The 17,027-nt window shown below is 46.4% G+C and overlaps 1 protein-coding gene across 1 annotated transcript in view; it reads right to left on the bottom strand.

The window, feature by feature from the left end:
• Window positions 1–17,027, bottom strand: part of LOC140476010 (polypeptide N-acetylgalactosaminyltransferase 16-like) — a 113,987-nt gene that overhangs the window by 20,899 nt on the left and 76,061 nt on the right. Inside the window, exons 10-12 of the mRNA XM_072567914.1 lie at window positions 4,227–4,319; window positions 3,538–3,621; window positions 1,296–1,440 (exon numbers count right to left, since the gene is read on the bottom strand). Coding sequence (XP_072424015.1) covers window positions 1,296–1,440; window positions 3,538–3,621; window positions 4,227–4,319 — 322 coding nt within the window. The remainder of the gene's footprint in view (window positions 1–1,295; window positions 1,441–3,537; window positions 3,622–4,226; window positions 4,320–17,027) is intronic.

The raw sequence follows: 17,027 nt of genomic DNA on the forward strand, positions 1-17,027 counted from the left end.
AAATTTCGCAACCCTCTGGTAACCTTTCATTCCCCTGTCAAACGAGAATCTATCTACCTCAGCCTTCAGTCTCACAACCACCAAAGAGAGAAATGGTCTTGCCTCTGTCCTACCAGAGGGACTCCTCACATTCAAACTACCTCTGGCCTGATCCGCAAGAGGAACCATCCTTTAGCCAGCCACCTTAAGACCTTTCAGGATTCATAAAGTCACTGCCCAATCTTCTAAACTCCAGTAGAAACAAGCTCAGCCTGTCCAGCTTACCTTTATTCCAGGTAGTAGTCCAGTAAACCTCCTCTAATCTGCTTCCAATACCTTTACACTTGCTAAGATAGATAAGGAAGGTGTGTGTGACCTACAATGGTTGCCTTTCCTGCCTCCAAGATCTTATTCTTGACTCCCTTACAACTCCTCATTGACACGTTACCCCTCAGGAAGCCAAGTGCCATTCACCCACCACCTTGTGACGCACATTAGTTCCCGCTCCAGTGACCTCTCTCTGTTTTACAAGTCTGCAGCTCCCTCACTACCTCACCTCTCCCAACCTGAGCAATCTCCCTCTGGCCCGGCAACCTTCCGAACATATCCAAGCTTCTCCAATTCCGGAAGCCCAGATTTTTCACCGCTCTACCATTCGGGGCTGCGCTTTCAGCTGCCGAGACCCCCTAGCTCTGGAATTCCCCGCTGAAACGGTCTCATTTTCTAGTATATTCCTTAATACCTTTCGGTTACCTGTCATAAAAGCACCTCTCATTGTGCTCAGTGTCAAACCAGGTTGATGAACAAATCCAGTGAAGCACCGGTGTTACAGAACACAGAGCATAGAACATTCCAGCGCAGTACAGGCCCTTCGGCCCTCGATGTTGTGCTGACCCATGGAACCAATCTGAAGCCTATCTAACCTATACTATTCCATTTTCAGCCTTATGTTTATCCAATGACCATTTAAATGCCCTCAAAGTTGGCGAGTCTACTCCTGTTGCAGGCAGGGTGTTCCCCGCCCCTACTACTCTCTGAGTAAAGAAACTACCTTTGACATCTGTCCGATATCTATCTCCCCTCAATTTAAAACTATGCCCCCTCATGCTAGCCATCACTATCTGAGGAAAAAGGCTCTCACTGTCCAACCCTATCTAACCCTCTGATTATCTTATATGTCTCAATTAAGTCACCTCTCAACCTTCTTCTCTCCAACGAAAACAGCGTCAAGTCCCTCTCCTCATAAGACCTTAAAGACATCGCATAAACACAAGCTGCTCTTGAGGAAACAAGGCCACTGGTTTCTTGCTTCTCACCTGGCTGTAGGGAATGCTGCTTAGTGTCTCTGTGCACTGCCCCAGGCCAATGATGGTATCGTCTGTCTTGTAAAAAGCCTGAGATTGCATGCACTTCCCTCTCTGCCTCAGCACAACTGTTTCGGATGCCTGCTTTTCTGGAATTCTGCAGTTAAAAATAAAGATGTGAAAACCAGATAACGTAAGCCACTCGCTCATGGTAAACTGAACAGAAGTCAGCACTTGGAGTATTTTAATTTCATTTCATTCATGGGTCAATGGCAAGGCCAATATTTGGGGGCCCAGGGCCTAGGAGAAGGTGAGCTATCTAAGGAGTCTTGGTGAATTTCTGCAGTGCATCTTGTAGATAGTACAACAAGAGCGACGGAGGTGGAGGGACTGAAGGTTTGTGGATGTGGTACCAATCAAGCGGGCTGCTTTCTCCTGGATGGTGTCAAGCTTTTTGAGTGTTGTTGGAGCCGCACCCAACGCAAGTGGGGAGTACAGAGGAACCTCGATTATCCAAATGTCAATTAGCCAAACAAAATACTCCCCGCTCATGTTATTCGGATAATTGAGGTTCCTCTGTACTCCATCACACTCCTGACCTGTGCCTTGTAGACGGTGGGTTGGTGGAGTCTTCCTGCTGTTGTAGCTGGTGTATTTATGTGCCTAGCCCAGGTCAGTTTCGGGCCAATTGGATGCTGATAGTGGGGGATTTAGTGATACCATTGAACTTCAAGGGGCCATGGTTAGATTGTCTCTTATTGGAGACGATTGTTGCCTGGCATGAACGTTACTTGCCACTCATTGGTCCAGATTTGGCTGCATACGGACGTGGACTGCTTCAGCATTTGAGGACTAGTGAACGGGGCGAAACATTTATGCACACACCAACACCTGATCACCAATAACTTGCTCAGTTTGGGTTGTGTCAGAGGCCACTCAGTTCCTGACCTCATTGGTTCAAACATGGACAAAAGAGCTGAATTCCAGAAGGGGAGGGGAGAGTGACAGCAGGCAGAATACAGAAAGGCAGAATACTTATTAAATGGAGTGAGGTTGGGCAATGCAGGCGTTCAAAAGCTTTTGGTGTCCTTGTCCGTGAGTCGCTGGAAGTTAGCATGGAGTACAGCAAGCACTAGGAAGGGTGGATGCCACATTGGTTTCATCACAAGGGGATTGGAGAACAGGAGTACAGTTGTAGAGAGCCTGAGTGAGACCACACCTGGAGGACTGTGTATGATTTTGGGCCTGTTATCGAAGGAAGGATATCCTTGCCTCAGAAGGAATGCATTAGTGATTCACCATATTAATCCACCCGAGATGGTGGCACTGTCTATGAGGAGAGATTGAGGAGACCAGGACTGTACGCTGTAGAGTTTTGACAAATGAAAGCCGACCTCATTGAAACTTACAAAGCTCTGACAGAGGGTGACGGTGGACGCTTCCCGAGATGTCATTTCAGGATAAGGGATAGCCATTTAGGAGCGGGATGTGGAGAGATTTCTTCACTCAGAGGATGGTGAATCTGCAGAGTTCTCTATCCTGGAGGGCTGTGCTGACTCAGCCATTGAACAGTACAAGACAGAAGTGGGTGGGGTTCTGGGGACTAATGACATCAAGGGATATGTGGTGCTCCTTGGTGGCTCAGTGGTTAGCACTGCTACCTCACAGTGCCAGGGATCGGGGTTCGATTCCAGCCTCGGGCCACTCTGGTGTGTGGAGTTTGCACATTCTCCCCGTGTCTGCATGGGTTTCCTCCAGGTGCTCCGGTTTCCTCCGACAGTCCAAAGATGTGCAGGTTAAGTGGAATGACCAGAGTAAATTGACCCGGAGCATCCAGGAATGTGCAGGTTAGGTAGATTAGCCCTGGTAAACATGGGGCTAGGGTCTGGGTGGGCCATTCGGAGGGTTGTTTAGGACCAAATGGCCTGTGTTTGCCCTGGAGCAATTACATCATTTATCTTGAGTCCACATTATCGCTGTTATATGGGAAGGATGGTTGAGAATTATAAACCTCATCAATGGGCAAGGGAGATAGAAACTGTAAACCCCCTGTATCATAACTCACAAATTTCCCTATCTGCAAAAAAGATAAATACCGACAAAATTCCACGCCTGTGGGCAACCTTGCGTATCCGCGATTTTTAACCTGTATTTTTAACAAGCTCCGCCCTCGCGAACTTCATCATTCTCAGAAACGGAATCCGGGCGGAGACAGGGGGGAATGACTGCCATTGGAACCAGGAGGCATTCCTACCTGAGCTCAGGGTAGACGTTTTGGAGGTACCACTGAAAGGATTTGCACTGTAGCTTCTTCCGCAGCTGAACGCGATCTGCAACACTGAAACAGACGGCGCTAAGTTCAACCTCTTCAGGCTCACCGCCCATCCAAAGGGAATGTAACCGTTGGGAAAGCAGACCGCGCTCGGGCTCATAGAGGGGCCTGGTTTTACATGCACCAAATGGAAGAGGTTGCACAGAAATCCACAAGGCCCCTTGTATCTTGGTACAGAGAGAGAGAGAGAGGCCCAGGCAGCTGGTGATGGGCCACCCCCTGCCAGCCAGGCCTCATTGGAGCGGGGGGGGGTGCAGTCTACCCTCTGACTCAAGGGTTAAGACCCACGTCAGCCACCTGAACTGACAATCCAGGCTGATAGCGCGGTGCTGAGGGAGTGCCGCGCTGCTGGAGGTGTTGCCTCGGAGCGGAGGCGTGCAATTTTACAGCCCCTGTTGCACCCTGGGGGAAGAGTATTCCGTCTTGCGTGCCCGAACCCGACGGTGCCATGACGATAGTTAATCCCAATCCCCTTACTGCTGAACCCGGGAGGACGTGGAATTGCTCGGGAATAAAGGTCGCTCCACTTTGGAGAAACCCTTTGGGATGTAACCTGGTGCTCGACTGGAACAGGAGACACGAGTGGAAAATGAATAGGTGGGAGTGCTCACTTTCCATAGGGCCTTCCCACAGCAGACGGCCTGGCTTCATAGTAGTACTGTTTGTAGTCATCCATCCACACCTCCACTGTGCGTTTGGTGTTCCTTTTGGGGAAAAAAAAAATCACAACTTCAAATGCAACGTGGTGGCTCAGTGGTTAGCACCGCTGCCTCGCGGTGCCAGGAACCCAGGTTCGATCCTATTCTTAGCCACAAACCACCCTGTGTCACCTGATTAACGGCGACAAATGGCCCAGACTAACTCATCCTCAGTTAATCATTTCTCTCTTCTCTTATTGATGAAATGACAAGACCACCAGAGTTACTCACTCTCCATCCTTCCATCTCCCCAAGTACCACAGTGGAATTCCATGCCCGGGATTCCGGGGCTGGGAGACTCTAACCCTCTTGCACCCTTTCGATGGACCGTTTTCTGTGATTTCCGGCCGTGCTTCAGTCCTGTGCTTTGCCCTGATCTGTGCCGAGGAGAGTGGACAGATAGAGGAGCAGCCCACAGGGATGTTCCTGGGCCTGACTAACGTGGCTGTCCCTAGGTTGGAAACGACAGATGGGGATGCCAGTACAACCAATCCTTTCAAGCCCCACAATCTTGGGAGTGTTACAGCACAGGAAGAGGAAGTGCTAGATGTCTTGAAAACGGTTAAAGGTGGGTAAATCCCCAGGACCGGATCAGGTGTACCCGAGAACTCTGTGGGAAGCTCGAGAAGTGATTGCTGGGCCTCTTGCTGAGACATTTGCATCATTGATAGTCACAGGTGAGATGCCGGAAGACTGGAGGTTGGCTAACGTGGTGCCACTGTTTAAGAAGAGTGGTAAGGACAAGCCAGGGAACTATAGACCAGTGAGCCTGACCTCAGTGGTGGGCAAGTTGTTGGAGGGAATCCTGAGGGACAGGACGTACATGTATTTGGAAAGGCAAGGACTGATTCAGGATAGTTAACATGGCTTTGCGCGTTGGGAAATCATGTCTCACAAACTTGATTGAGTTTTTTGAAGAAGTAACAAAGAAGATTGATGAGGGCAGAGCAGTAGATGTGATCTATATGGACTTCAGTAAGGCGTTCAACAAGGTTCCCCATGGGAGACTGATTAACAAGGTTAGATCTCACGGAATACAGGGAGAACTAGCCATTTGGATACAGAACTGGCTCAAAGGTAGAAGACAGAGGGTGGTGGTGGAGGGTTGTTTTTCAGACTGGAGGCCTGTGACCAGTGGAGTGCCACAAGGATCGGTGCTGGGTCCTCTGCGTTTTATCATTTACATAAAGGATTTGGATGCGAGCATAAGAGGTACAGTTAATAAGTTTGCAGATGACACCAAAATTGGAGGTGTAGTGGATAGTGAAGAGGGTTACCTCAGATTACAACAGGATCTGGACCAGATGGGCCAATGGGCTGAGAAGTGGCAGATGGAGTTTAATTCAGATAAATGCGAGGTGCTGCATTTTGGGAAAGCAAATCTTAGCAGGATTTATACACTTAATGGTAAGGTCCTAGGGAGTGTTGCTGAACAAAGAGACCTTGGAGTGCAGGTTCATAGCTCCTTGAAAGTGGAGTCACAGGTAGATAGGATAGTGAAGAAGGCGTTTGGTATGTTTTCCTTTATTGGTCAGAGTATTGAGTACAGGAGTTGGGAGGTCATGTTGCGACTGTACAGGACATTGGTTAGGCCACTGTTGGAATATTGTGTGCAACTCTAGTCTCCTACCTATCGGAAAGATGCTGTGAAACTTGAAAGGGTTCAGAAAAGATTTACAAGGATGTTGCCAGAGTTGGAGGATCTGAGCTACAGGGAGAGGCTGAACAGGCTGGGGCTGTTTTCCCTGGAGCATTGGAGGCTGAGGGGTGACCTTATAGAGATTTACAAAATTATGAGGGGCATGGATAGGATAAATAGACAAAGTCTTTTCCCTGGGGTCGGGGAGTCCAGAACTAGAGGGCATAGTGTTAGGGTGAGAGGGGAAAGATATAAAAGAGACCTAAGGGGCAACTTTTTCACACAGAGGGTGGTACGTGTTTGGAATGAGCTGCCAGAGGAAGTGGTGGAGGCTGGTACAATTGCAACATTTAAGAGACATCTGGATGGATATATGAATAGGAAGGGTTTGGAGGGATATGGGCCGGGTGCTGGCAGGTGGGACTAGATTGGATTGGGATATCTGGTTGGCATGGATGACTTGGACCGAAGGGTCTGTTTCTGTTCTGTACATCTCTATGACTCTATGACTTTATGAGCCCGTCATTCCCACACTAGTTTGTCGAACGAGATTTGTCATCCACTGCCAATCTCCTGCATTTTCCCCATTACCTTTGTACCAGTGACCTTTTGAATGCTTCTATTGAACTTGCCTCCACCATGTTTCCAGACAAGTGCATTCTGTACCCTAACTACTCACTGTGTGAAAAAGATTTTGCTCACTTCATTTTCGCTTATTATGAAGAACAAAGAAAATGTAGAGCCCAGGAACAGGCCCTTCGGCCCTCCAAGCCTGAGCCGATCCAAATCTACTGTCTAAACCTTATTCTGCAGACTGGAACAGTTTCTCCCTATTACTTTATCCAGCTTGCTTATGATTTTGAAATTCTCTATCAAATCTCCTCCCAAGGACAACAGTCCCAGCTTCTTCCATCTACCCTCATCACCGAAGTATCTCGTTCCTGGAACCGTTTCTGCGCTCTTCCTCAATGCTTTCGCATTGTTCCAGTTTTACTGTCCCTATTGCTCTGTTAATGAGCAGTGAAGGAGGATTGTCTCATCTGACTGACTCTGTTCCACCTTGATGAGTGTTCCTGGAGGGGAACCATATACTCAGGAGGACAAGCAAAACAGAGGGGGGGGGTAGCTCTGATAATAAAGTGTGGAGCATCATATCACGAAGTGGAATCGATTTGGGTGGAAATAAGGAATGGCAAGGGTAGGATACCATGGTTCTGAGTTGGCTGTAGACCCCCTCCTCCCCCACCAGCCATCCACCACAAAGAGTTGCCTCACTGTAGGACGAAGTATAATCGAGGCATGCAAGAAGGGCACTTTATGGGCGACTTCAATTTGCATAATGACTGGACCAATCACATGGGCAAAGACAACATGGAAGACGATTTGTCAACTACATCAGGGATTGCGTCTTAGGGCAGTACATTGTAGTAACCTACCCAGGAAAAGGCTGTTTTACATCTTGTAATGTGTGATGAGGTAGGATTAACAAGAGATCTCATGGTTAAGGGTCTTCTAGGAGATAGTGATCACAACATGGTAGAATTTCAAATTAATTTTTTCTAAGATTAGATTCCCTACAGTATGGAAACAGGCCGTTCGGCCCAACAAGTCCACACCAACTGTCCGAGGAGTAACCCACCCAGACCCATTTCTCTACCCTATATTTCCCCCTGACTAATGCACCCAGCACTATGGGCAATTTAGCATGGCCAATTCACCCTAACCTGTACATCTTTGGACTGTGGGAGGAAACCGGAGCACCCGGAGGAAACCCACGCAGACACGGGGAGAATGTACAAACTCCACACAGACAGTTGCCTGAGGTGGGAATTGAACCCGGGTCCCTGGCGCTGTGAGGCAGCAGTGCTAACCACTGAGCCACCGTGCCTCCCCAAAGTTTTTATTCATTGACAGGATGAGGGCATCACTAGCTAAGCCAGAATTTACTGCCCATCCTTAATTGCCCAGAGGCCAGTTCAGAGTCAACTACATTGCTGTGGGTCTGGAGTCACCTGTGGTCCAGACCAGGTAAGGATGGCAGCTTCCTTCCCTAAAGGGCATTGGTGAACCAGATGGGGTTTTACAACTATCAGCAATGGATTCATGGTCATCGTTAGAACTCTTCATTCCAGATTTTGTATTGAATTCAAATTCCACCATCTGCTGTGATGGGATTCGAACCCAGGTCCCCAGAGAACCTGGGTCTCTGGATTAACAATCCAGCAATAATACTACTAGGTGATAGCCTCCCCGTTCAAAGGAGAGCTAAGCAGGTCTCAAACCAGTATCGACAAATTAAATAAGTACAATTACAGAGGGATGATGAAAGAGTTGTTTAAACTGGGCTCGGGAAGTAGACATTCTCCTGAAAGTCAGTGGATGAGCAGTGACAGGATTTTAAGTAGATGTGTCACAACGCTCAGCAAAAATGTCTTGCAGTAAAAAGGAGGACTCAATGAGAAGGGTGGATCACCTGTGGTTTACAAAGGTCATCAAGAAGAGTCTCCAGTGAAAATCTAAGGCATGCAAAGAGGTGAGACAAAGGCCAGACGTTTGGGATTTTTTTGTTAGGAACCAGCGACAGATGACTAAAAGCCAAAAAAAATGGCAGAAAACTGATGATGAAAGTAAACTGATAAGAAATATACAAACAAACAACAAGAGCTTCTATGGTATACATAAATAAAGAGAGTAGCTAAAGTAAGTGTGGGACTAGGATGTAACTGGGTAATTAATAGTGGCAACAGGAAAAATGCAGATAAGGTAAAGGAATATTTTGCATCAATCTTCAAATTGGAGGAATCTAGAGACAAGAGGGATATCAGGTAAACAAGGTGGTCATATAACAACCTCTCTCACAGCGGACAAAGCATTTGACAAACTAATGGGACTACTCTTAAATGTCCAGAAGGCATTCAATATGGTGTCACATAAAACATTATTGCACAATATTGGAGCTCACTGTATTGAGGGCATTGCATTACAGCAGACAGCAGACAGGGAGTCAGGATTAATGGGTCTTTTTCAGGTTGTAATTAGTGGAGTGCCACAAGGATCAGTCTTCGGACCTCAATTATTTACTATCTGTATTAATGACTTGGAGAACAGGGCTGAGTGTAATATGTCGACATTTACTGATGATACAAAAATGAGTGGGAAGGCATTTTGTTCTGAGGGCATAAGGAAACTATGAGGGGATATAGATAGATTGAGTAAGTGGCAGATGAAATTTAAAGTCGGAAAGCATGGTGTCGTGCACTTTGGTCACAAGTGTCAAAAGGCAGACTATTATTTACGGGAAGAGATTTCCCCAAAAAAGCACAGTGCAGAGGGATCTGGGTAAACCTATGCATACAACACAAAATGTGAGAATGTAGATGCAGCAAGAAACTAAGGAGGAATTTGACTTTATTTGCTAGGCGTTGGAGTTTAAAAACAGGGAAGTCACGATCTCGAGTGTTGGTCTTGACGTGCCGGTGTTGGACTGGGGTCTACAGAGTTAAAAATCACACAACGCCAGGTTATAGTCCAACAGGTTTATTTGGAAGCACTAGCTTTCGGAGCGCTGCTCCTTTGTCAGGTAGCTTTGGCCTTTACTCATTAGAGTTTAAAAGGAGGAGTGGTGATCTTCTCAAAACATCCATGATTCCGAGGGGGTTTGACGGAGTAGCTGTAGAGAAGATGTTTCCACTTGTGAGGGAATCTTGAAACTAAAGGGCGTGGTTAGAGAATAAGGAGTCACCCATTTAAAACTGAGATTGGGAGAAATTTCTTCTCCTGGAGGATGGTGAATGCCTGGAAATGTCTGTCCCAGACTGATATGGAGGTCAGTGAAAGAACTTAAAGTTGGAGTGGGTAGATTTTGGAAATACCAGGGATGTGAGGGCTGTGAGGAGCAGGATAGAGGAGTTGATGGTTAGCCACAATCCAGGGGTTGAATGGCTTGAGGGTCTGAATGACTTCCTACTGTTCCTAGTTCTTATATTCCTGTAAAGCTAGTCTCTGTAGCGGTGACCATGGAACTATCATCAATCCATGTGAAAAGAGTTCTGCTCCACTGATGTCCTATAAGCGAGAAAATCTGCTATCTTTACCTAGTCCGGCCTACATGTAACTTCAGACCCACAGCGATATGGCTGACTCAGAACTATCCACTGAAATAGCCCTAATTCACAGTCAGTTTAGGAAAGACAATAAATGTTAGCACATCCGTCCAGGAAGCTGGGCCTGTTTTCTAGATTAGATTAGATTCCCTCTAGTATGGAAACAGGCCCTTCGGCCCAACAAGTCCACACCGACTCTCCAAAGAGTAACCCACCCAGACCCATTCCCACATTTACCCCTGACTAATGCACTTAACACTACGGGCAATTTAACATGACCACTTCACCTGACCTGCACATCTTTGGATTGCGGGAGGAAACTGGAGCACCCGGAGGAAACCCACGCAGACAGCCGCCCGAGGCTGGAATCAAACTCAGGTCCCTGGTGCTGTGAGGCAGCAGTGCTAACCACTGAGCCACCGTGCTGGGACAAGGAATGGGGAAGAGTGTACGGTTTGGAACTCTCGCTCTCTCTGAAAAGGTGGTGGAAGCAAAGTCTTTGAATTTGAGTGAAGGCAGAATGAGGCTGATTCTTGGTAAGCAAAAAGCGAAAGGTCAGTGGGGACAGGAAGGAATGTGGACTGATCAGATCAGCTACAACCTCATTGAACTGCAGTGCAAGCTTAAGAACTTGAACGGCCAACTGCTGCTCCCAATTCATAAGTCACTGCCCAGCGCTGCACTGTCTCCCCATTCCCCCCCAACCCCAGAGTATCTCTGACACTCCCCCTTTTATCTGCCAACCAGAATATTTTTTCCCTCTTGTTGGTTCCCTCACCACCTGTTGCAGACCCAGTCTGGCAGTTATATCCTTTAGGACCCGACCAGCTCAATCAGTAACGCTGCTGTCGAGTCACTCTTGGTGGTGGACATTGAGCACCCCACCCAGAGAACATTTTGCCAATTTCAGCGTTTCCTCCAAGTGTTGTTCAACATGGAAGAGGACTGATTCATCAGCCGAAAGGATGGTGCATGGTAATCAGCAGTTTTCCTTGCCCGTGTTCAACCTGCAGCCATGAGATTAAATGGGATCCACAGTCAGTGTTGAGGCCTCCCAGGGCCTCTCCCTTCTGTCTGGGAGTGAACCCAGTTTCATTTCTTTGTTGACATTATAGAGCGATTGATACAATCGAGTGAATTACTAAACTCCTTCAGAAGGCAGTTAGGAGTCAGTCATATATATTGCATATGTAAGACACTTACCTTATATAAGTGAGCTGATATATGATGCAAACCTTATGTAAATGAGCCTATAGAAGGCATTTACCTTATATGAGTGAGCCTATTTAAGACACTTACCTTTTTTGTTAGCCTTTATATGAGATGCTTACCTCATATAATTGAGCTTATAGGAGATGCACCTTGTATAAGTCTGTCTATAGGAGACATTTACCTTATATAAATGCACCTATAGGAGATGGTTACCTTATATAAATGAGTTTCGATAAAATATTTACCTTATATAACAGCCTGTAGGAGATGTCTATCTTATATAGTGAGTCTATGGGAATCATTTACCTTATATAAATGAGCCTACAAGAGATTTACCTTATAGGAGTGAACCTATAGGAGATAATTACCTTACATTAGTGAACCTATAGGAGATGTGTACCTTGTATAAGTCTGCCAAAAGGAGACATTTACCAAATATAAGCGAGCCGAGAGGAGATGTTTACCTTATTTAAGCATGCCTATAGGAGATATTTACCTGATGTAAGTGAGCATATAGGAGACAGTTACCTGATATATATGAGCCAATAGGGGACAGTTCCCTGATGTAAGTGAGCATATAGGAGACAGTTACCTAATATAACTGAGCATATAGGAAAAAGTTCCCTCAAGTAAATGAGCCTATAGGAAACGGTTACCTGATATAAGTGAGCATATAGGAGACAGTTACCTAATATAACTGAGCCTATAGGAAATTGTTCCCTCATGTAAGTGAGCCTATAGGAAACAGTTAACTGATGTAAGTGAGCCTATAGGAAACAGTTACCTGATATAAGTGAGCCTATAGATAACGTTCCCTGACATAAGTGAGCCTATGGGATGAAGTTCCCCGATATAAGTGAGCCGGTGGGAGAGTGTTACCTGATATAAGTGAGCCTATGGGAGAGTGTTACCTGATGTAAGTGAGCCTATAGGAGTGTGTTACCTGATATAAGTGAGCCTATGGGAGAGTGTTACCTGATATAAGTGAGCCTATAGGAGAGTGTTACCTGATATAAGTGAGCCTATGGGAGAGTATTACCTGATGTAAGTGAGCCTATGGGAGAGTGTTACCTGATAAAAGTGAGCCTATAGGAGAGTGTTACCTGATATAAGTGAGCCTATGGGAGAGTGTTACCTGATATAAGTGAGCCTATAGGAGAGTGTTACCTGATATAAGTGAGCCTATGGGAGAGTATTACCTGATGTAAGTGAGCCTATGGGAGAGTGTTACCTGATAAAAGTGAGCCTATAGGAGAGTGTTAACTGATATAAGTGAGCCTATGGGAGAGTGTTACCTGATATAAGTGAGCCCTGGGGGAGAGTGTTACCTGATATAAGTGAGCCTATAGGAGAGTGTTACCTGATATAAGTGAGCCTATGGGAGAGTGTTCCCTGATATAAGTGAGCCCTGGGGGAGAGTGTTACCTGATATAAGTGAGCCTGGGGGAGAGTGTTCCCTGATATAAGTGAGCCTATAGGAGAGTGTTACCTGATATAAGTGAGCATATGGGAGAGTGTTACCTGATATAAGTGAGCCCTGGGGGAGAGTGTTACCTGATATAAGTGAGCCTGGGGGAGAGTGTTCCCTGATATAAGTGAGCCCTGGGGGAGAGTGTTACCCGATATAAGTGAGCCTATGGGAGAGTGTTACCTGATATAAGTGAGCCTATGGGAGAGTGTTCCCTGATGTAAGTGAGCCTATAGGAGAGTGTTACCTGATATAAGTGAGCCTATAGGAGAGTGTTACCTGATATAAGTGAGCCCTGGGGGAGAGTGTTCCCTGATATAAGTGAGCCTATGGGAGAGTGTTACCTGATATAAGTGAGCCCTGGGGGAGAGTGTTCCCTGATATAAGTGAGCCTATGGGAGAGTGTTACCCGATATAAGTGAGCCTGGGGGAGAGTGTTACCCGATATAACAGGGTTAATGGTAGGGTTCTTGGTCAGGTGGAGGAACAGAGGGATCTTGGGGTCTATGTACATAGATCTTTGAAGGTTGCCACTCAGGTGGATAGAGTTTGTAAGAAGGCCTATGGAGTATTATCGTTCATTAGCAGAGGGATTGAATTCAAGAGTCGTGAGGTGATGTTGCAGCTGTACAGGACTTTGGTTAGGCCACATTTGGAGTACTGTGTGCAGTTCTGGTCGCCTCACTTTAGGAAAGATGTGGAAGCTTTGGAGAGGGTGCAGAGAAGATTTACCAGGATGTTGCCTGGAATGGAGAATAGGTCGTACGAGGATAGGTTGAGAGTTCTCGGCCTTTTCTCGTTGGAACGGCGAAGGATGAGGGGTGACTTGATAGAGGTTTATAAGATGATCAGAGGAATAGATAGAGTAGACAGTCAGAAACTTTTTCCCTGGGTACAACAGAGTGTTACAAGGGGACATAAATTTAAGGTGAAGGGTGGAAGGTATAGGGGAGATGTCAGGGGTGGGTTCTTTACCCAGAGAGTGGTGGGGGCATGGAATGCGCTGCCCGAGGGAGTGGTAGAGTCAGATTCATTGGCGACCTTTAAGTGGCATTTGGATAGGTACATGCATGGGTGCTTAATCTAGGATAGAAGTGCGGCACAACATCGTGGGCCAAAGGGCCTGTTCTGTGCTGTATTGTTCTATGTTCTATGTTCTATGTTCTAAGTGAGCCGATGGGAGAGTGTTACCTGATATAAGTGAGCCCTGGGGGAGAGTGTTACCTGATGTAAGTGAGCCGATAGGAGAGTGTTACCCGATATAAGTGAGCCCTGGGGGAGAGTGTTCCCTGATATAAGTGAGCCTATAGGAGAGTGTTACCTGATATAAGTGAGCCTATGGGAGAGTGTTACCTGATATAAGTGAGCCCTGGGGGAGAGTGTTCCCTGATATAAGTGAGCCTATAGGAGAGTGTTACCTGATATAAGTGAGCCTATGGGAGAGTATTACCTGATATAAATGAGCCTATAGGAGAGTGTTCCCTGATATAAGTGAGCCTATAGGAGAGTGTTACCTGATATAAGTGAGCCTATAGGAGAGTATTACCTGATGTAAGTGAGCCTGGGGGAGAGTGTTACCCGATATAAGTGAGCCTATAGGAGAGTGTTACCTGATATAAGTGAGCCGATGGGAGAGTGTTACCTGATATAAGTGAGCCCTGGGGGAGAGTGTTCCCTGATATAAGTGAGCCCTGGGGGAGAGTGTTACCTGATATAAGTGAGCCTATGGGAGAGTGTTACCTGATATAAGTGAGCCCTGGGGGAGAGTGTTACCCGATATAAGTGAGCCGATGGGAGAGTGTTACCTGATATAAGTGAGCCCTGGGGGAGAGTGTTACCTGATGTAAGTGAGCCTATAGGAGAGTGTTACCCGATATAAGTGAGCCCTGGGGGAGAGTGTTCCCTGATATAAGTGAGACTATAGGAGAGTGTTACCTGATATAAGTGAGCCCTGGGGGAGAGTGTTCCCTGATATAAGTGAACCTATGGGAGAGTGTTACCTGATATAAGTGAGCCTATGGGAGAGTGTTACCTGATATAAGTGAGCCCTGGGGGAGAGTGTTCCCTGATATAAGTGAGCCTATAGGAGAGTGTTACCTGATATAAGTGAGCCTATGGGAGAGTATTACCTGATATAAGTGAGCCTATAGGAGAGTGTTCCCTGATATAAGTGAGCCTATAGGAGAGTGTTACCTGATGTAAGTGAGCCTATAGGAGAGTGTTACCTGATATAAGTGAGCCTATAGGAGAGTGTTACCTGATATAAGTGAGCCTGGGGGAGAGTGTTACCTCATAGAAGTGAGCCGACGGGAGAGTGTTCCCTGATATAAGTGAGCCTATGGGAGAGTGTTACCTGATATAAGTGAGCCTATAGGAGAGTGTTCCCTGATGTAAGTGAGCCTATAGGAGAGTGTTACCTGATATAAGTGAGCCTATAGGAGAGTGTTACCTGATGTAAGTGAGCCTATGGGAGAGTATTACCTGATGTAAGTGAGCCTATAGGAGAGTGTTACCTGATATAAGTGAGCCTATGGGAGAGTGTTACCTGATGTAAGTGAGCCCTGGGGGAGAGTGTTACCTGATATAAGTGAGCCTATAGGAGAGTGTTACCTGATATAAGGGAGCCTATAGGAGTGTGTTACCTGATGTAAGTGAGCCTATAGGAGAGTGTTACCTGATGTAAGTGAGCTTATAGGAGAGTGTTACCTGATATAAGTGAGCCTGGGGGAGAGTGTTACCTCATATAAGTGAGCCTATAGGAGAGTGTTACCTGATATAAGTGAGCCTAGGGGAGAGTGTTACCTGATATGAGTGAGCCTGGGGGAGAGTGTTCCCTGATGTAAGTGAGCCCTGGGGGAGAGTGTTACCTGATATAAGTGAGCCCTGGGGGAGAGTGTTACCTGATATAAGTGAGCCTATGGGAGAGTGTTACCTGATATAAGTGAGCCTATGGGAGAGTGTTACCTGATATAAGTGAGCCTATAGGAGAGTATTACCTGATGTAAGTGAGCCTATAGGAGAGTGTTACCTGATGTAAGTGAGCCCTGGGGGAGAGTGTTACCTGATATAAGTGAGCCTATGGGAGAGTGTTACCCGATATAAGTGAGCATGGGGGAGAGTGTTACCTGATATAAGTGAGCCCTGGGGGAGAGTGTTCCCTGATATAAGTGAGCCTATGGGAGAGTGTTACCCTATATAAGTGAGCCTGGGGGAGAGTGTTACCTGATATAATTGAGCCCTGGGGGAGAGTATTCCCTGATAAAAGTGAGCCTAGGGGAGAGTGTTACCTGATATAAGTGAGCCTAGGGGAGAGTGTTACCTGATATAAGTGAGCCCTGGGGGAGAGTGTTCCCTGATATAAGTGAGCCTATAGGAGAGTATTACCTGATATAAGTGAGCCCTGGGGGAGAGTGTTCCCTGATATAAGTGAGCCTATGGGAGAGTGTTACCTGATATAAGTGAGCCTATGGGAGAGTGTTACCTGATATAAGTGAGCCCTGGGGGAGAGTGTTCCCTGATATAAGTGAGCCTATAGGAGAGTGTTACCTGATATAAGTGAGCCTATGGGAGAGTATTACCTGATATAAGTGAGCCTATAGGAGAGTGTTCCCTGATATAAGTGAGCCTATAGGAGAGTGTTACCTGATGTAAGTGAGCCTATAGGAGAGTGTTACCTGATGTAAGTGAGCCTATAGGAGAGTGTTACCTGATATAAGTGAGCCTATAGGAGAGTGTTACCTGATATAAGTGAGCCTGGGGGAGAGTGTTACCTCATATAAGTGAGCCTACGGGAGAGTGTTCCCTGATATAAGTGAGCCTATGGGAGAGTGTTACCTGATATAAGTGAGCCTATAGGAGAGTGTTCCCTGATGTAAGTGAGCCTATAGGAGAGTGTTACCTGATATAAGTGAGCCTATAGGAGAGTGTTACCTGATGTAAGTGAGCCTATGGGAGAGTATTACCTGATGTAAGTGAGCCTATAGGAGAGTGTTACCTGATATAAGTGAGCCTATGGGAGAGTGTTACCTGATATAAGTGAGCCTATAGGAGAGTGTTACCTGATATAAGTGAGCCTATGGGAGAGTGTTACCTGATGTAAGTGAGCCCTGGGGGAGAGTGTTACCTGATATAAGTGAGCCTATAGGAGAGTGTTATCTGATATAAGGGAGCCTATAGGAGTGTGTTACCTGATGTAAGTGAGCCTATAGGAGAGTGTTACCTGATGTAAGTGAGCTTATAGGAGAGTGTTACCTGATATAAGTCAGCCTGGGGGAGAGTGTTCCCTGATGTAA

The sequence above is a fragment of the Chiloscyllium punctatum genome, chromosome 4 (genome assembly GCF_047496795.1).
Source record: "Chiloscyllium punctatum isolate Juve2018m chromosome 4, sChiPun1.3, whole genome shotgun sequence".
Taxonomy (NCBI): domain Eukaryota; kingdom Metazoa; phylum Chordata; class Chondrichthyes; order Orectolobiformes; family Hemiscylliidae; genus Chiloscyllium; species Chiloscyllium punctatum.